Here is a 19,922-nt window from a genome sequence, read left to right as displayed (position 1 = left end):
ACATGGTGTAACCCCGTCTCTACTAAAAATACAAAAAATTATCCGGGCATGGTGGCGGGCGCCTGTAGTCCCAGCTACTCGGGAGGCTGAGGCAGGAGAATGGCGTGAACCTGGGAGGCGGAGCTTGCAGTGAGCCGAGATCGCACCACCGCACTCCAGCCTGGGCGACAGAGCAAGACTCTGTCTCAAAAAAAAAACAAAAGATACACATCACAAATAAGGCTCTCATGCTCTGGAGCCCCTCCCCTGAAGTGGGCATTGGGGTTAATCTGCCAGCCCCCAGCGCTCCACACGTGGGTGCACCTGTAAGCAGGTACAGCAGTGAGCCAGGTGTGCCCCGTGTACCCCATGCCACCCTGCCCGCCTCACCTGCAGTGACTTCTTGCCCCCTGGAAGTGCCTTTGGTGACCTGCCTGCATCAGTGTGTGAGCAGTTGGTCCTTGGTACTCGCGGTTTCTGTATTTGCAAATTCACCTGCTCATTAACATTGATTTGTGAGCCCCAAATGGACATGCACAGAGTGGTGAAGTGTGAGTTCCCTGACACACGTGTTCCCAGTGGAGGTGGGAGCAACTCGGCACGCTGTCTGCTTGTTTCTGCTCTCATCCCACAAAGGGATTCTTTCTGCAGCGTGTTGAGTGTCACATATGTCACGTTTTGTGCTACTTTGGGGGCGATTTCACTGTTTTTTTTTTTTTTTTTTTGAGACAGAGTCTTGCTCTGTGGCCGGGGCTGGAGTGCAGTGGCTCAGATCTCAGCTCACTGCAAGCTCCGCCTCCCGGGTTCACGCCATTCTCCTGCCTCCACCTACCGAGTAGCTGGGACGACAGGCGCCCGCCACCTCGCCCGGCTAGTTTTTTGTATTTTTTAGTAGAGACGGGGTTTCACCGTGTTAGCCAGGATGGTCTCGATCTCCTGACCTCGTGATCCGCCTGTCTCGGCCTCCCAAAGTGCTGGGATTACAGGCTTGAGCCACCGCGCCCGGCCGATTTCACTGTTTAAAATCACCCCGAGCCTATTGCTGAAGCGCTGTCCAGTGTTCCTAGGCCCAGGAAGTAGTGTTGTCTTAAGAAGAAAATACATGTGTTGAATAAGCTTCGTTGAGGCATGGGCTGCAGTGCTATTGACTGTGAGTTCAGTGTTAATGAATCACAGTCAATATCAAATAAAGTGTCTTTAAACAGACTCACAAATAGGCCAGGTGCAGTGGCTCATGCCTATAATCCCAGGACTTTGGGAGGCCAAGCCAGGTGTATCACCCGAGGTCAGGAGTTCAAGACCAGCCTGGCCAACATGGTGAAACCCCATCTCTACTAAAAATACAAAAACTAGCCAGATGTGGTGGTGGGCACCTGTAGTCCCAGCTACTTGGGAGGCTGAGGCAGGAGAAGGGCTTGAACCCAGGAGGCGGAGGTTGCAGTGAGCCGAGATTGTGCCACTGCACTCCAGCCTGGGCGACAGAGCGAGACTCCATCTCAAAAACAAAAACAAACAGAAAAATAAACAGACTCACACATAAAACCAGGTTATATATTGATCAGTTAACAAAAACATGTTGAGACAGAGGCTCACAGGAACCTCTCCCTGTGCCCCCTGGGATAAAGGTTCTGTGTTCATGAATGCGGTGTTAGGGGCGACTTCATGGACGGTAGCTGCCATGATTGATGAGACTCCTCTGGAGTTGGCCTCGGCTGCCGTTCCTAAGCTGGCTGGGGAGGAAGCGTGGAAGGCAGGCCAGGCACATCAAGGCCTCTTGGGCTGGCACAGGTCATCCCGGCGGGAGACACCCGGGTCTCACTGACGTACAAATACATGATCCATGAGGACTCACTCAATGTCGACGACAACAATGTCCTGGAAGATGACTCTGTGGTCTACGAGTGGGCCCTGAAGAAGTGGTCTCCGTGCTCCAAGCCATGTGGCGGAGGTGAGGGGGTCTCAGAGTTGGGGACCTGGGTGACATGAGGGTGGCCATGAGAAGGTAGGGAACCTCCCTGGGGTGGGGCCCAGTGTGAGCAGGGACCGAGGAGCCACGGCAGGGACCTTTGCCTGGGTGTGTGAGGGCTTCGCGGCACTGGAGGGGCCAGCGGGTGGGCAGGAAGGGTGGGTGCTGGGGCATTGGGTCAAAGGTGGCCAAAGGGCATGTGGGGCATGGACCATGTATGTATCTGTGGGCCTGCTTCAGTGTGGGGGTGACAGGCTGGCCTGGCGGGAGGTTGATGTGTGGGCGGCTCAGAAGGATCACGCCATGGCATTGGCAGGATCGCACAGGCAAGACTCTGGCAGTGCAGATGACACCCCCAGAGGCTTCTCCCTCTGTTCACTGGGAAAAGCCTCCCAGATGTTTCTGGGGCAGGGCTGAGCACAGAGGGGTCCTACCCACCTTGGACCCCAGACGTAGGACACAGAGGTGGACAGGAAGCACTGATCTGTCCTGCGTGCTCACTGCTCCTGGGGGCTGGGCAATGCCAGGCAAGTGGCCATGACAGGCCTCCCTTGATGCCATGCTGAGCCCACACCTAGAGGACAAGGAGCTGACCAAGAGGTGGGGTCATTCCCTGGCCCAGGCAGATGGAAGGGTCCTCTTCCGGGGCCCCTGTGCACCCCTGGCCCTACACCAGGCCTGGATTTCATCAGCACATCCACTCCTGGTGATTCCCGCGAATCTCCTGGGCCTGTCTGCTCTTCCCGTCTTCCTGGCCATTCCCCTGGTCCTGGCACCTTCCTCTGGACTGGCCCTTGTGTGTCCACTCTCACTCTAAAGTGACCTTTTGAGGGGACACATCAGACAGTGTCTCTTCCTGGTGTCACAGTCTTCAGCAGCTTTCTCTATTCTCAGGATAAAAAACAAAATTCTCCTCATGGCCTTCAGGGTTGGGGCAACTTATTGGCCTCCCCCAGTATATTTCCACCCTGTGCCTCACCCCAAGGTCCTGGCGACGCTGGCCCTGAGGGCTTTTCCTGGACACACCGTGTCCCCCCTTGGGTCCTCTGCGCAGGCTTCTCCTCGCCTGAGCCCCTCCACCGCCTTTCCACCACGTCAGCCTCCCAGCCCCTGCTTCCTGATGCCTCCAGGCACCCAGAGGAGGTCGGGCTTTATCCCCGAGCATTCTTTGGTCTTACCCAGCAGGCCAGGGTTTCACAGTCTGGGCATCACTGACATTTTGGGCTCTGTCACTCTCCGCCATGGGGACTGTCCTGTGTACTGGACACAGGGTGCCGAGCAGCATCCCTGGCCTTTGCCCACCAGATGCCAGTAGCACCCCTTCCCCCAGTTGTGACAACCAAAAATGTCCCAGACATGGCCAAATGTCCCCTGCTGGAGAAAATCACCCAGGTTGAGCACAGCTGCTCCGGGCCTGTGGGAGGAAGCATGCGGGCTGCGGGCCCAGTGCTTACCCGGTCCTGGCTTGTACCAGGCCTGCTGGGCATGTGAGGTCAAGGTAGAAGCGGTGCCCTAGCAGTAGAGAGGAAATAGGGCCTCCACTCTGACCCAGGAGCCCAGTGAGGGAGAAGCAGCCTAGGGGAGAAAGTGGCCTCTCTCCTGCCCTCCCACCCCTCCGCCTGGAGCACACCAAGCCGCCCCCAGCCAGCCGCAGGCTCGATGCCCTGCCCACCCTTATCGTCATCACAAGGGTGAGCAGGAGAATGAGGCCAGCACTGCTGGTGAAGCCCACCCCTCCTTGCCCCCATGGGTGGAGCGTGCCGCCCCACCAAGCCCCTTCGAGCTCTCTGTCTTCAGGGTCCCAGTTCACCAAGTATGGCTGCCGCCGGAGGCTGGACCACAAGATGGTGCACCGCGGCTTCTGTGCCGCCCTCTCGAAGCCCAAAGCCATCCGCCGAGCGTGCAACCCGCAGGAGTGCTCCCAGCCAGTGTGAGTGCCCCCAGCTCGGGCTCCCACTAGAGGCGAGAGGCCAGGGGCCACCAGGGGTCCCGTGCTTGGAGGTGTGGGGCCTGGGCCTGGCTCCTCCAAGGCATTTGATGAAGTCTCTCTCGCCACATTTCATGGAATCTAAGATGCTGCAGGGCAGAAGGTGCACCCCAGCTTCAGATCCGCCAGACTGAACAGTTATGTGCATCTTAGAGGTGACAAGAAACAGTGATGCCCAGATGGGGAAATGGAGGTTCAGAGGCCCGGGGCTTGCCTCCTGGCCCTGTGCTAGATGTTTCTTAAATAGTGGCTTTGATGCTCAGGCCCTGGGGCTGGGCCCAGCTGCATTTCTGAGCCCAGGGACCTCAGTGGGGAAGACGGTTGGTAAATGGGCAGGTGGAGGCCACATAGGACAGGGTGCTGAGGGAATCCACAGTGCTCTTGAACTCTGCCCAGAAGGATTTATGACGTCAGCAGAAGGTGAGGCCAGGTAGCAGGGCCCAGACCCTAAGGAGGCTGGGAAACCTCTTGAGGCCAGGGCCCTCCACAGCCACCAGCTCCACCAGAGTCTCCCAGTGGTGAAATGCATGGGACTCATCATCAGTAGGACCTACGGCAGCTGAGCCTCAGTTTCCCCTCTGTGCAAGCCTGGATGGCCAGCATCTTAGTGAGAATAAGAGAAGGTGCACCAGGGAGGGGAGCAGGCTACCCTCTGTTCTTGCTGTCTACCTGGGCTGCAGGGAGCAGCGGTGGAGCTCAGCCAGGCGGGTTCTGCAGGTGCTGCAGAGGCCTGACCGTGCACCGCTCTGCCCTGGCAGGTGGGTCACAGGTGAGTGGGAGCCATGCAGCCACAGCTGTGGGCGGACAGGCATGCAGGTACGCTCCGTGCGCTGCATTCAGCCCCTACACAACAACACCACCCGCTCTGTACACACCAAGCACTGCAACGACGCCCGGCCCGAGAGCCGCCAGTCCTGCAACCGCGAGCTCTGCCCTGGTCGTTGGCGAGCCGGGCCCTGGTCCCAGGTGAGCAATCCCCCAATCTCGTGTCCTCAGCTCCCAAACTGAGCTTGGGTGGGACTGAGGTAACCAGAGCATTCCCCTTTGGCATGTGGGTCTGGATGTAGCTCCTGTCCTGAGTCATATCCCGTGGGTTTCACGGCACCAGTGGGTGCCACGTGGTCAGTGCTGTGCTAAGAAACCAGTGGAATGTGTGTCTTCACTGCACAGGCAGAGGCTTCTGTATGATACGGCATCTGGAATCCCAGGAAACTGAGGGTAGCCTGGGCTCCAAGGCCCAGTGGGATGTTCAGGGCTCCAGGATCCTAGGGGAGGCCTGGGTCTCATGCAGAGGTGGGAGGGGTATCTAGGAGGCCAGCCAAACTTGCAGGAGGGGAGATCAGCAGGGCGTGCTTAGGTTTGTGCTGGGAGGAAGAATGAGGATGGACTGAAGGGCTACAGGGGTGGTCCTAGAGGCAGGGCCTGAGAGCCAGCCAAGGCCAGACCAGAGCTGACGTGAGCTCTGACAGCCCAGTCACATGTAGGGCCCACGCTGGCAGAGCTGGAGGAGCATGTGTCAGGGGCTCCCCAAGACCACCCTCAGGCTCAGTAATCCACTAGGAGGACTCACAGACTCAGAAGTGGGACTCGCGGACTCAGAAGCAAGACTTGCAGACTTGGCCGGGTGCGGTGGCTCAAGCCTGTAATCCCAGCACTTTGGGAGGTGGAGACGGGCGGATCACGAGGTCAGGAGATCGAGACCATCCTGGCTAACACGGTGAAACCCCGTCTCTATTAAAAATACAAAAAAAAAAAAAAAACTAGCCGGGCGAGGTGGCGGGCGCCTGTAGTCCCAGCTACTCGGAGGCTGAGGCAGGAGAATGGCGTAAACCCGGGAGGCGGAGCTTGCAGTGAGCTGAGATCCGGCCACTGCACTCCAGCCCGGGCGACAGAGCAAGACTCCGTCTCAAAAAAAAAAAAAGACTCGCAGACTCGCAGTTGCACGGGCTTACAGTGAAAGGATACAGAGTAGAATTGGGAAAAAGAAGTCACAGGCGAGGAGGTTGGGAGGAATCCAGGTGCAAGCTCCCAGTGTCCCCTCCCAGTGGGGTCACAGAAATGCCCTGAATTCTCCCTGCACCCATGTGTGGCAATGCACGTGAAATGCTGCCAACCAGGGAAGCCCACCAGAGCCTGGGCGTCCAGGGTTTTCACTGGGGTCAGTTACATAGATGTGACCTCAGACTTTAGAGGAAAAGCAGGTGTTTCCCATCCATCATCGTTGGTGTGAACTACCCAGACCAACTGGTACTGCGTGACTCAAGACCTCAAGCATGCAAAAGCACTCTTAATAGGTGGAACCTTCCATGAGCTTGGTTCCCAGGAGCTGCACAAGGACTGGGCACAATGCCTGCAATCCCAGCACTTTGGGAGGCGAGGCGGGTGGATCGCTTGGGTTCAGGTGTTAGAGACCAGCCTGGGCAGCATGGCAAAATACTGTCTTTACAAAAAATTTAAAAAATTAGCCAGGTGTGGTGGTGCGTGCCTGTACTCCCTGCTCCTCGGGAGGCTAAGGTGGGAGGATTGCTTGAGCCTGGGAGGTGGAGGTTGCAGTGAGCTGATATCGTGCCACTGTACTCCAGCCTGGGCCACATAGTGAGATCCTGTCTCAAAACCAATAACAAAAGAAAAAAAAAAAAACAGGCCTTTGTTGGGAATGTGCAGGCTTTAAGCAATACAGGTCTGCTGAGTCGGCCTTTTCCTGCCCATGTGGTGAGGACTGGAGAATTTTCCTTGGGCAGGGCTGGGCATGACTGCTCCTTCTGGCACCTCCCTGGTCAGTGTGGTGGAGCAGCGGGGGTGCTGGGGGCTGGAGGAGCCAGTGAGGGCACCAGTGGTAGAGCCTTGTGTCCAGGACTGTGGGGTGCTTACTGGCACCTCCTAGGCTGAGTCAGAGCTTTTGCAGTGCCCCACCCCAACCCCTGCCCAGGGCACAGCAGGTTTTCCTGGGCCTTGGACCTCCTCCAGCTAGAGAAGGGAGGCTGTCATTGAGAGCCAAGTAGTGCCAGGCCTATGCCAGTCTGTGTATGGGCACTGACAACAGCTCAGAGAGACAGGCATGTGGGTCCTTTCTTTAGACCCCAGGAGATTGGAGCAGCCCCCAAGGGTGGGGCAAGGCAGCCTCTAACCCCACTCTCCCCTCTGTCCCACACGTCCTCCTGAGTGCATGGGTCATGTGCCTGGGGACCGTGTGCTTCTCCAGCTCTGCCAGTGTGGGTCCTGCATGGGAGGTGAACCCTGCCTGGCGACTCTCCCCCTGCAGTGCTCGGTGACCTGTGGCAATGGCACTCAGGAGCGGCCAGTGCTCTGCCGCACTGCAGACGACAGCTTCGGCATCTGCCAAGAGGAGCGGCCTGAGACGGCGAGGATCTGCAGGCTTGGCCCCTGTCCCCGTAAGCCCTCTGCAGCCCCTGCCCCTGCTCCCAGCATGCAGCAGTCCAGGGCGGGGTTGTCGGACTTGGTTCAGGCAAATCTGGCTCTTGCCAAAGAGTAGCTGGACACAGCATCTGTGAGCATGGAAAAGTGGAGTGCTGAGGCCGAGTCTGGGACCTTTGCCTGTCAGGAACTGGAGGGAGCTGTGTGGAGCTGACTCGCCCCTGCCTGCTTTCAGGGCACTGCAGACTCGCAGTGACAGCAGGACTTGGTCAGCTGGGGAGTGCCTGGTGCCCATGGTGTAGGGGGTGCCCATGGTGTAGGGGGGTGCCTGTGTAAGTAGAGGGTGTGCTCTGTGCCCTTCGAGGAGAACCAGAATACCCACTGCTCACAGATGCCTGGCCAAATGCTGTACATGTGCCACATCTAAGGTCTCCACACAGCTCAAGACTAGACCCTGCCTGCCACAGTTCCCTTCTATAGTGGAGGGAGCTCTGGGGGGTCTAGGCACCTGCACCCAGCTGGGGAGGGTGGATCCGGGATCTCTCATTCCCATGGCACTGCTCTGTCCAAGTTTTCTGGAAGCTCAGAGCTGGAGTCAGCAGGTGGAACCTGGGGAGGGGGCAGGGTGCAGGGGCAGAGAAGCAGGCCCAGAAAAGGAGGCGGCAGGGCCTGCATGCCAGGACAGTGGGAGAGACGGGATAGCTGAGACCCACCTGAGACCCAGGATGCTGTCAGGAGGGGCAGGAGGTGGGCATGGACTTGGCAGTGAGGACCGTTTCTCTGGGGACGGGGGCAGGTGGGGGGTGATGGAGAGGCCGGGATGGGAGGGCCTTGAATGACGCCTCCCCAGGACCCCGGGAGACCCGGAGCCTCTCTGCCTGGGGTGGGGGCCCCAGCCTGGTGCCCCGCAGCCGCAGCCCCTCTCTCCTCCCTCTAGGAAACATCTCAGATCCCTCCAAGAAGAGCTACGTAGTTCAGTGGCTGTCCCGCCCGGACCCCGACTCGCCCATCCAGAAGATCTCGTCAAGTAACCGACCCGTTTATAACTCTGCCTCTGCCCTCCAGTGCATGCCCTGCGCCCTGTGGAGCTTGCCTTGGGCCCCCCTCCTCTCTGTCTATGGAAAGCTCCCCTGACTCTCCGGGCGCGCTCTGGGGTGACCGTTTTCTCCCGGGCCTCTGAGCTCGGCGTCTGCTCCGGGCCACACTGCCTGCTGGCGGGGCCACCCTCGCCGAGGCGTGGCAGGGGCTCGGGCCTCTGCTGGGGCCGGAACCTGGTTGGTGATGGCTTGTAAAGGGGCAAAGATCTGTCGTGGTTGCAGGAAGGGCTAAAGGGCGACCTTCCGGGCCGAACCCGCCCCCAGCCCCGCCCACCCTTGAGGCGCGGCCTGGGGGGTTTCGGGGGCGCGGTCTTGCGTCGTCGTGCGGGGACCCGGCCCCGAGTTTCCGGCACTGCCAGGGGCTTCCCGGCTGCCACCGCTGTCGCTGCTGCTGCTGACCCTTTGCTGAGCGTGTCTTCTGACTCGTGCAACTATGGCCTGCTCCCACCCGGCCTTTGCGCAACTCACAGCCCCGCCGGCCCTGCCCTGCGGGGGTCCGGTCACGGGGGCGGCAGAGGGGCGCGTCCCTCCGGGCCGGGGTGTGGGGACACTCCCCACCTCCACTGTCCGCCCGTTAGCCCAGATGGCCTTTTCTCATCGCGCGCACAGGACCCCCTCCGTAGGGCTGGAAGAGAATGTCTGGTGCGGGCCTGCCTCGCCTACCAGTGTGAACAACTACAGAATTACCTCAATTTTTATTGCTTTTTTGCTTAGAAAAACTATGTAGAAAATGCCTTAAAGTTGAAAGGTAACAGGATTGGCTGCTAGCTCCAGCTTCAGAGGGGGAAGTGGGCCAGGTAGAAGGCAGGGAAGGTGTAGGGGAGCTGGTGTGTTCATCCACCTTTGCCAAGGTTAACGTTTGCAAGTGCAGACGGCTTCTCTCCCTGGGCTGAGCGGTGCACACGGTCAGTCTCTGCGGACCGGAGTCCGCCCTGATGCCCCCTGGCCAGTCGGCGCTGACTGTTGCATGGAGCCCCCGAGGGTGCTCCACAGCGCGGCCTTACACCCAGGGGGCGACCCCCTGGGCCCTGAGCCGCGATCCATGTAGCACTCCGCCCCGCCCCTCCACCCCAGCCCCCGCCTCTGTTCACACCGCACCCCTGCCGGGCGGCGGGCCCCTACCCCTGCGGCTCTGACTACTGTTCTGTAAATAACTGGTGTGCACCTGCGTACTAATCTCACGACTGTTAACTTCCAACTTTGACGTGGCCATGCGAGCGACACGCGCGACTGGGGAAGGTGCAATACTGTCCTGGGCATATGCACTTTGGTTTATCAGGGATATTTTATTAGTGTTTTGTATGTATTTAATGACGTATTCTATAGGTTCCATTGTCGTTGCTTTTCTGGTTTTTTTTTTTTTATGAGACGTTAGCGTGTGCCAAAGTGACTGTGAAAATGACCTTTTATTCTTACTAATGATGGAAAGACCTCCTGTCATGCATCCCACAAATAAACTCAATAAAAGTTCCGTAAAACTGGGTGCGTGGGTTTGGCAAGCTGATGGCTCCTTCTCTTTTTCACCGCCCAGACACTGAGGAGTTGTGGGCCCTCACTCAGTAGCATTAATCACCCCGGTTTCGACTTTACTGCCCCACACTCCCCACTGCCCAACATAGATATTTAGGGCCCCTCCCCCTGAAAGGTGTATCTCCCCTCCCCAGGCATTTTCCAAAATCTGATAGCAAACCGTGCAGACACTCCACCATGATTCCGGGTTTTGAATCATGTCAAATGAGCACCTCGCAAGAATATCTAGGTTCTATATGGAGGTCTCCTCGTCAGGTAAAGGGACCAAGATGGGTTTCTCCTCATCTTGGGAGCAGAGCCTGTGGAGTGGGAATGTGGGGTCAGACATTGCTGGTCCAGGTCACCTGCCGTGAGCCACCAGCAGGTCACTACCCCGGCTCCAGGCACAGTTCTCAGCCGTGGGCTACTTGTTCAGGAAGGGAGAGGTGCCCATCTCTCTCAGGTGGGGGCTGGGCCAGCCCGGGAAAGCCTGGGTCGGGAGAGGGGACAGAGCAGGGGCGGCTCTCTGGGCAACCGGCCTACCCGTGTCTTCTCAGGTCTTCCCAGGCAGCCACAGGGCCTGTGTCTCTCACATTGCTGACAATGGCCAGAAAGAGGGTCTGGGTTCAACAGGGACCTCCTGACCTGGGGCCCAGGCTGTGTCCTGCCTGTGGGAGTCTCACTCCTCCCTTTTCTGTACCACTGAGGAGTCCCACCAGGAAGGGGGAAGAAAGCATGGGAGACCATGAGAAAGAACAGTGGGGAGCAGCCCAGCATCATGGGGAGAGACCTTGGGTGTAGGGCCAGGCCCAGGGACTACCCTGGGGAGAGAGTAACCATGGTAGCAATGGCTGAGTTCAGCCTGCCCAGAGCTCAGATCACTGATCATCAAAAGGAATCGAAGCTTAAGGGAGACAAAGAGCATCAGGGAAAATTGGGTCCGACAGTGCTTCCCTCCACTCAGTCTCTCTTCCCAGAGATGGGTCAGGAGCAATTCCCGCTAAGAGGCTCCCAGGCCCGAGCTGGAGACACCGCCTACAGCCAGGTGCTGAGGAGGGCGCATCTGGAGGAGGGTGCCTCTTGCTTTTTTAACCAGCTGCATGACCTTTTGAATGTTGGCATGGGTGCCTGAGCCCACCACTCCTTTTACTGAGAAATGAGAATGAGGTATTCTCCATCCAGCATTTTCCAAAGCATGGGAAATGGAAGGTGATTTGGTGGTGCATAAACATAGCCCGGACTGCACTGCACTGAGCGGTCCCTTCCTAGTTCCCTTTCTACTTTACAATGACCTCAGGAAGAAGCCTCACTTGCTACCAGCTTTAGCCTCTCTCACATTTGCTCAGTTCCCTTCAGCTCAGAGCTTGGCAGGCAGGAGTCTCTCTCTAGAATTTGATGAGTTAAAGTTTGACTTTGAAATTGACTTAAAAGGACTTAAAACTTTTTTTTTTTGTATTCCTATTTAGGGTTATCTTTGTTCACTGCAGTAGTTTTCCATGAGTGGTGGTAGTATAAGGTCTTCTCCTAAAACAAATTTTAAGTTTAAAAAGGAGTTAATTTGAAGGATATGACTAAGCAAATAATAATACAGGTGCTGTTCAGGTGTATGCCAAGATCATGGCAGTAGCCCACAGTGACTTAAGTTTATGAAAACTGTGTTTACTCTCAATGGTTGACTGTCACTCACTGGAAGACAATAGGTCTCGTTACTTAATTGCTGCTGGAAACGGCTGAAGACCATGTATCATAAAACCACAGTGATCATCTTGGCAGAGAGGTATCGCCAGTCATTGCCTCAGGCGCATCACTGTTCTCTGTGGTCTGTGATAATACTTAAAAATGCACAAACCCTGGGGTATCTTTAAGATCAGTGGGTCATGATGGCTTTGAAATTTTTCTAGGCTATTTTGAAATTTTTGTGGGATATTCGCATAGTCAAGCTCTTGGCCAGGATTTTATTTCAATTTTGTATTTATTCATTGATGTATTATTTTTAAAAACTAAGAGGAATGCCACCCACTGTTGGGAGAAAATCCGACATATAAGGTCCAGTATGTAGGCCGGGCACAGGTGGCTCACGCCTGTAATCCCAGCACTTTGGGAGGCCGAGGCGGGCAGATCACAAGGTCAGGAGATTGAGACCATCCTGGCTAACACAGTGAAACCCCATCTCTACCAAAAATACAAAAACATTAGCCGGGCGAGGTGGCGGGCGCCTGTAGTCCCAGCTACTCGGGAGGCTGAGGCAGGAGACTGGCGTGAACCCGGGAGGTGGAGCTTGCAGTGAGCCGAGATCGCGCCAGTGCACACCAGCCTGGACGACAGAGCGAGACTCTGTCTCAAAAAGGTAAAAATAAAAATAATAAAAAATTTAAAAGTCCAGTATGTAGACTAGGTGGAAGGGGGACCCCACCTGGGGCTGCTGCCCCTCACATTACGGACATTTACAGAGCACTTTCTTGTACCTGGCTGTGACCTAGGCATGCACTTGACCCAGGATCTGTCAGTCTTTTCTGTGAAGGGCCAGGTAGTAAATATTTTGGGCATTGGAGCCCACATGATCTCTGTCACGGGACTCAGCTCTGCCTTTAGAGTGGGAAAGCAGCTACAAATAAGGAATGCATGGGCTGGGCACAGTGGCTCACACCTGTGATCCCGGCACTTTGGGAGGCCTTGGCGGATCACAAGGTCAGGAGTTCAAGACCAGCCTGGCCAACATAGTGAAACCCCGTCTCTACTAAAAATATGAAAATTAGCCAAGCATGGTGGCACGCACCTGTAGCCCCAGCTACTCAGGAGGCTCTTGAACCCAGGAGGCGGAGGTTGCAGTGAGCCAAGATCACGCCACTGCACTCCAGCCTCGGCGACAGAGCAAGACTTCATCTCAAAAAAAAGAGAAATGCATGGGCATGGCCCTGATCCAATAAAACTTTATTTACAAAACCAGGTGGAGGGAGGGACTTGGCACACTAGCCGTAGGTGGCCCACCACTGTACCAGGTTGATGTGATTCCTGCTTTTCAGGGATCCCAGCCTGGTGGGGGAGACAGTGAGGGAGTGGAGATGTGGATAAATGTGTAATACTAGCCTTACTTGTGTGAAGGAAAAAGCACGGGCAACAGGAGAGGGGACAGTGTGTGGCCGGGGTGTCCCTCCCAGCACCATCAGGCCCAGGCTCCCTCCTTTGTCAAAGCCTGTGAGGTAGGGGGTGGGGAGGCTGCCATCAGCTCTTATCCAGAACCCCCGGTGTTTCCCTGAGGGTGGGGCTCAGTGGTTTCACACCTTCAGCCTCCCAGGCTGCTGGAGAGGATGGGGTGGGGCAGGGATGGGAGCCCTGTGTCTCCTCCACCCACCGTCAAACAGCACCATCATCAGCAGTCTGAGTCTGTTTCATATATTGGGCATCTGTGTAAGAGTTTTATCTGAGAAAAGCCTTCTGCCAGTTGCAAAATCCTGACAGCCACATCTCAGGATCTTCCGATTGACTTCTGGCATCTCCCCTGGGCACCAGGCCCTCCCCCTTCCTCCTTGGCATTGTGAGCATGGTTCTTGGGCTCAGTGTCAGGGAGATCCCCGCTTCTCCTGATGGCTGATGGGTTTTAACTCCCTTTTCATGGTGGACCCTGCAGCCAGTCATGTGTTCTCCTTATTTTGGCTGCTTAGAAGCTCAGGGCCAAAGTTGGGCACCCTCTGATGCATAGGCCTGTCTGCGTACTTCTTGCCTAGAGCTTTGCTATTTTCATGTTCAAAATTCACCTGTTTTGAACTTCCTCAGTTATTCACATTGATCTTTTTCATATCTTATCTTTTTTATGCCTTTATGCATTATTTGGTTCACTGTTCTAGGCTCTGGGGCTCTGCCCTTCAGAGCTTTCAGGATAATGAAAAAGTCTGGCACTAGTCACTTATCTGAAAATTAGATGTGAGCAATCTTGCATTTGGAAAGGCACAGCCGCTGAGACCGTGTGCTGCAGAGACCTGCTCAAGGAGGTCAGGCAATGCCTGCCTGAGGAAGATGTGCTCCCACTGCCCCTGAAGGAGGAAGGGTGGTAGCTGGAGGCAGGACAGAGGCATTGCATGTGCAAAGACCCTGTGGCCAGAAGGAGGTCCATGCAGAACAAGGAGTCTAAGGCCAGAGGGAGGCTGGAGAGGGGAAGGGGACAGGTTAGGGGCTTCAAGTGAGGGCAGGGGGTGGGGGGAGTGTGCCGTGGTCACATCTCCAGTGAGAAAACAGCATTCTGCCTGAAGCAGGATAGCTAGATGACATGGGTAAAGACTGGACACAGACCCCTCCCATAGTGCAGCCAAGAGGTAGCTCAGCCAGGGTGGAGGTGGGAGAGGGGGCGGAACAAGGGCATATCTGAGAGTGTCTAGGACAGGGCACCCAGGTATTTGGCTTGTGTGCCTGAAACACCATGCACCGAGAGGGGGGTGGGGGGTGCAGCAGAAGCCCTAAGCTCACGCTGCAGGGGTTGGGCCTCAGAGGCTTTTGGGACCCACAGGTGCTTGGTGGATTTGGCTTGTAGCAAGTGTGAAGCTTCAGGGGTTTGGGGCTGGTGGTCTGTCACCAGCTTCTAAGCGAAAATTACAGGTTGGAGCAGTGGCCATTAAGAAGCAGGAGAACATCAGAACCACTGGCCCTCGATGGGAGGCGGGGGTCTTGTCTGTTATTGTGGGGAGTTTCAACGGGTTGGACAGCTTCAGGTGTAGATGGTACCATATGTTGGTGTATGGGATAACTGTAAGATGTGGCTCCCATCCAGTGCCTGACCCTTTCTCCCTCCCTTGCTTCCTTTTGTCCCTCCCTCCCTTTCCTTTTTTCCTTCCTTTCCTTCCTTCAGTTACTCCTTCCTTTCACCCGCTCCCTCCTTCCTTCCTTTCAATAGTAGATGAGTTCAACTAAGGAGAGTGAGGGAAAAGGAGGGCACATCAGGGGTTAGTGTGGGAAAGGTCTGAAGTCGTCACTGTGGAGAGTAGAGAGCTGTTGAGCAGAGACCATAACAGGCGGCGTTGGACTCATGGAAGTCAGTGATTAGGAATTTATAGTAGATCGAGTATCTCCTGTAACATGACTTATTCTTTCTTCGAGTGAATTTTTAAAAATCATCTTAATTTTTGTGTTGTGGAATGAGGGGGTGGGGAGAGGGAAGGGGCGAAAACTTGGGAAGAAGACAGAGGGTAAAGAGAGAGTGAGCAAAAGAAGAGGTGAATGAACGTAGCTGCAGACAGAGGTCGAGATGGGCCAGAGAGAAGACGGCTGGGTGGAAAGTGAGAGATAATGGTGGCTTCTGTGGAGAGTCGGGGCTCTCCATGCAAGCTGGACCACAGATGACCAATTTCTTGGGTGGAAAGGAAAGAGAAGGATGTGCAGGGTGGAAGGATTAATCTATGTGAGGGCAGCATGTTTCTTTGGGAAATGGCTGGATGCGCAAGGTGGCGGTGCCGTAGGGGGATGGAGCAGAGGCTGGGCGTGAGGCTGTCGGGTAAGTTGAAGCAAGTGTGAGAGAACCCATGCAGGTCTGGGTGATTTTTAACTTTCCCTTAGGCTTTGTTCAGTTAAAAGATCATCTGGGGGCATTTGGGTCAGAATGGGAGCAACATAAGGGAGTTGTGGAGCATGGCAGGGCCACAGTGGCACTGGGATTTGCTGTATTGGGTCTTAGGAATTGACTCTTCTAGGTTTAATTTTGTTATAGTTACTACTTATAGATTATTGTAGAGTCAAGCCTTGCCACAGAATTTCATTGGGGTTACCACTGGGATGTCAAATGTGAAGATGTGATGATGTCCTATTCCTTAAGATGAGTTTGGAATCACTCTGTAAGAACAAACAGGCCTCATTTCTTTCTCAAACTTTAAGAGATACTGAAACATCCAGGTTCAGCTGGTGCCTGCTTGGAAGAGGGAAGCCTTGCTCACAGCTTGTGTCAGCACTTCAGGGCAGGGGTCCCTGGACGCTGCCTGCTCTGGGAATGCTCTGACACTGAACCCACACAGACTTTCTGCCTGGGCTCACTTGCCTCTGTGCTGTCTCTGGGCTCTTCCATATGCCTCCTCCAGCAAGCTGCACCCTGTGGGGGAACAAAGTCCCCCTTATCTTGTCCTTTGGTTATCTGTCCCACTTTTCTCTTTCAGAGGGCCACTGCCAAGGCGACAAGTCAATATTCTGTAGGATGGAAGTCTTGTCTCGCTACTGCTCCATCCCAGGTTACAACAAGCTGTGCTGCAAGTCCTGTGACCTGCACAACAACCTCACCAGCGTGGAGGGCAGGACACAGCCACCGCCTGGGAAGCACAACGACATTGATGTGTTCATGCCCACCCTCCCAGTGCCCACTGTAGTCACGGAGGTGCAGCCATCACCAAGCACCCCCCTGGATGTCCCTCTCAATGCCTCCAGCACCAATGCCACAGAGGATCACCCAGAAACCAATGCTGTAGATGAACCCTACAAAATCCATAGCCTAGAAGATGAAGTCCAGCCACCCAACCTAATCCCTCGACGACCGAGCCCATATGAAAAGACCAGAAACCAAAGAATCCAAGAGCTCATTGATGAGATGCGGAAGAAAGAGATGCTCGGAAAGTTCTAATAAAATGGAAAGATAGCATCACTAGCATTTTTTTCTTGCTTATAGAGATATTCCATGGGATAGCACATCCTGTGTCATGGAGATGAAGTCAAAATTCCTGATTCCAAAAGGTTTTGAGAAAACAAAGAGGGGGAATGATGTAAGGAAGATAGGCGTGAGCATGTGGTAACTAGGTTAGCACACGTGCTTCCCAGCCCAGGAGCGACCAAATCCTGCAGTGGTGTCGGGTGCGGAGTGGAGAGGAATATAGAGGCTCTACAGCCTCCGTCAGTGAGGGCAGGGCAAGAGGGATCACTCTGAGAGAAACAAAATAGGCCCCAAGTTGCTAAGCAGTGATTGGGAATCTTTCCTTGATGGTGATGCATGACATTCCCTAGCGATCCCCAGACACAGCCTGTGGGACTCTTAGAAGAAATGGTGATTTACTACATAACTGACCAGTTGCCAAGATGAGTACAATGAAGTGGAGGTGATGAACTCAAATGGTCTTCCAGGGCCAGGCAGGTGACCAGGGTGAGTGTAGTGGCCCGCTGGGGACCATGGCCACCCTGACAGCCACACCCACCTGGAGCTGATGGTTGGCTCTGGCCGTTGCTGCCACTGTGAAATCTGTATCTCTGTTCATCTCTGCTCCGCTCTCCCTGGCTTTGCCAGACAGTGTCCTTTGTCGGAAGAAGTCTAGATTTTCACATGAAAAAACTCAGTCTTTAAAGGTCAACTCAGAATATTTTAAGGAGGCCTCCGCTTGGCCTGCTGCAGTCTTGCTAATTAAGAACTAAAGGCCATCTGACCTATTTGGTGCTCATGTTGTACTGCGTCTGAATGTCTCCACCGAGTCTGAGCTGTGCAGCTGTCCTCTTCACCTGCGAAAGTAATGAGAATCCTATAACGGGACATAAGGATAGGTCTAAACAGGGTCCATGCCAAGAAAACAGTGGGGTGTCCTCCCAGGCCTCTCCCCTGTCCACTAGTCCTGGCCTTGCTGGCTGCCTTCCAGGCTCTGAGGGAAGAGCTCCTGCATTCTTCCCTGGCCACCTTGGCTTCAGGGCTCCCCAGAGAGCCTCTTCCCTCCCCAAGTACCTGAGAAGGATGAAGGAGGCACGTGCTCTGCTGGGAAGGTTCAGTGAGCAGTTCAAGGGCCTGGAATCTCCCTGTGGCCAAGCCTAAGGATTCGGGATCCTGGGCTTTGTGGGCTTTGCTTGCTTGCTGGGAATGGGCTTTCCCTGTCCAGCCCTGCCCCACTCTCGCCTCTGTCTCTTAGAAGCTCCAGAACCCAGCAGTGACCTGCAAAATGTGGCCTCTGATGGGGGCATAGGGTGGGAGATGGGGAGAGCCTACATTATCTTTTGCTCCTTGAAAACTTTAATAGCTCCTATTTTCCAGAGCATGGTGCTTTGTGAGCAAGACGCAAGTAAGAAAGAAATAGGAGGAAGGGAGTGGGGGCGGATGGGAGAAGAGTGGCTCGTTTTTACCTCTCACCGCATTGGTATTTTATGAAAGTGAAGCTTAAACTTTCCAGGATTACCCAGGGGCACATTAGCTCCTTAGCTGGGCTTAGCCTGACACATAATTCTTAAGCTTTTCCTTTTTAAGAAACTTCTAGAGGCTGTGTACTCTCACCAATCCTCATTCTTCGAGAATTTGTTCTTGTTTATTTCCCCATAATATGGATGAGGCTACTCAGGCTACTTTCTACTGAGTTTTGAGGTGCTAAATATGTTTGTGTGAGGCTGCACATGTGTGGGTGGGTCTGTGTGTATGATCCAAGGGACAAAATGACCATGTAGGAACCAGCAAGGACAGTATCTGGGCTGATGCTTGTCTCCACCTCAATGGCTAGCCTCCCGCCCTCCGTCACTGCATCCCACACATGCTGCACACTGTCCCTGTGTCTCCTGGAGAACCAAACTGGAGAAAACCTTTCTGAGTATCTCGCATAGTACCCCTTCCTTAAGAAGATGTGGTTTAGAGCATGTGTGCAATCCTGCCTCTGTAATTAGGAAATGGAGCCTGAGGCTTTCCATTGTTGGTTGAACCCAGGACAGTTGGTGCTATTCACAGGCTGAAGAACTGGGCGGTTCTTACTTGGGTCTGTCCTAGGATATGGAGGAAATTCAGGACTAACACTAGGCAGACAGTGTGACTCGGTTTACCCAGCCTAAGGGCCTCTGGATGAGAACACTCTCTTCCCAGATCTCAGCAGAGCAGGGCTTCCTGGCTTGAGGCTGGAAGCCTTTGGGAAGAGGCCCAGCTGGGGCATTCCCTGGGCATCTGTCTTCTGCTGAAGGGAGCAAGGTACCCTATGGGACTGACAGCCGTGACCCTATATGCCATCCTCAATCCTTGAGCCATGTATCAAAAGAGCCCTCTAGAGCCGGATGGTCCTCAGAAGTCTCTCTGTCCAAGGAATGGCAACGTTGACCGGGCTCTGAGAAACGGTGCAAATCTCCTCTGAGCTGGGGACCACTTGGAGAACCGGCTTAGTGACAGTCTTGATCTTTGCAAGCCAGCTTCTGAATCTGAGAGGCTCCTGACACCCAGAGGAGGCAGACAGATGTCTTCCAGCTGAGCTTCTAACCACATGATGAGACTCAGACCTTCCACTGCACTAGAAAATCTGCAAGTGTCCCTGACACACTTCTCATTAGTGGGCAGACTCGTGTTAGGTTTGTGGGACCCAGTTCTCTGATTTACTCCTTTTGGAAAACCCATGGAATTTCATGTATAAGCCTTTCGTTTGTATTTTAAGGTTTTTCTGTTTGTTTTGAGTATATAAATGGTGCTCAATAGCAACATCTTAGCAGATGAAGCATTACGATCCTCCTCCCTCCTGTATGACAGGTAGCCGCCATACTGAATCAAGGTGCTGAACTCAAATCACAAAATTCTGGGTTACCGATACAGCAATCAATACATTCTCGTTCTGTAATGTAAAATCTGACTCTTACTTTTATAACTTATTAAAGTTAAAATGTCTGTGTTTTTGCAAATCATGCCTGCGTTTGTTGTTGTCTTGATTACACTTGTGCCTGTGCCTGGCTGGAACGTGGGTGGAATGGAAGGATGTGCTGCCTTCACCAGGCCAAGAGGTCAGGGCACTGGGGAGCGCTGAGCCATGGCTGCTGAAGGGAGAACCATGTAAACGGCAGAAGGCACCCCGAAGAAAGGTTCCCTCTCCTAGCTCCCCATGGATCAGCTCTCCATGTCACATGACTGAGCCAAGGGCCCCAACCAAACCTTTAGTTCAGGGAAGAGATGAGGAGTCTCCAGACATCTCCCTGATGACAATCCCTTCTCTCCTATGATTAGGGTTTCCAGAAAAAATACTGGATGCACAGTTGAATTTGAATTTCAGAGAAACAACACACACACTATTTTTTAGCATGAAAATGGGACATATTTATACTAAGAAATTAT

General features: G+C 54.5%; 1 protein-coding gene across 1 annotated transcript in view; it reads left to right on the top strand.

Moving 5' to 3' along the window:
• ADAMTS2 (ADAM metallopeptidase with thrombospondin type 1 motif 2) overlaps positions 1-19,498 on the top strand; it is a 233,584-nt gene extending 214,086 nt beyond the window's left edge. Inside the window, exons 17-22 of the mRNA XM_033180256.1 lie at positions 1,768-1,927; positions 3,743-3,875; positions 4,691-4,898; positions 7,195-7,324; positions 8,245-8,334; positions 16,048-19,498. Of these exons, the coding sequence (XP_033036147.1) occupies positions 1,768-1,927; positions 3,743-3,875; positions 4,691-4,898; positions 7,195-7,324; positions 8,245-8,334; positions 16,048-16,505 (1,179 nt within the window). The 3' untranslated portion in view covers positions 16,506-19,498. The remainder of the gene's footprint in view (positions 1-1,767; positions 1,928-3,742; positions 3,876-4,690; positions 4,899-7,194; positions 7,325-8,244; positions 8,335-16,047) is intronic.
• The last annotated feature ends 424 nt before the right edge of the window (positions 19,499-19,922 follow it).

The sequence above is a fragment of the Trachypithecus francoisi genome, unplaced genomic scaffold (genome assembly GCF_009764315.1).
Source record: "Trachypithecus francoisi isolate TF-2019V2 unplaced genomic scaffold, Tfra_2.0 Lachesis_group2, whole genome shotgun sequence".
NCBI classification, from domain to species: Eukaryota; Metazoa; Chordata; class Mammalia; order Primates; family Cercopithecidae; genus Trachypithecus; species Trachypithecus francoisi.
This window is presented reverse-complemented; position numbering and strand designations above follow the sequence as displayed.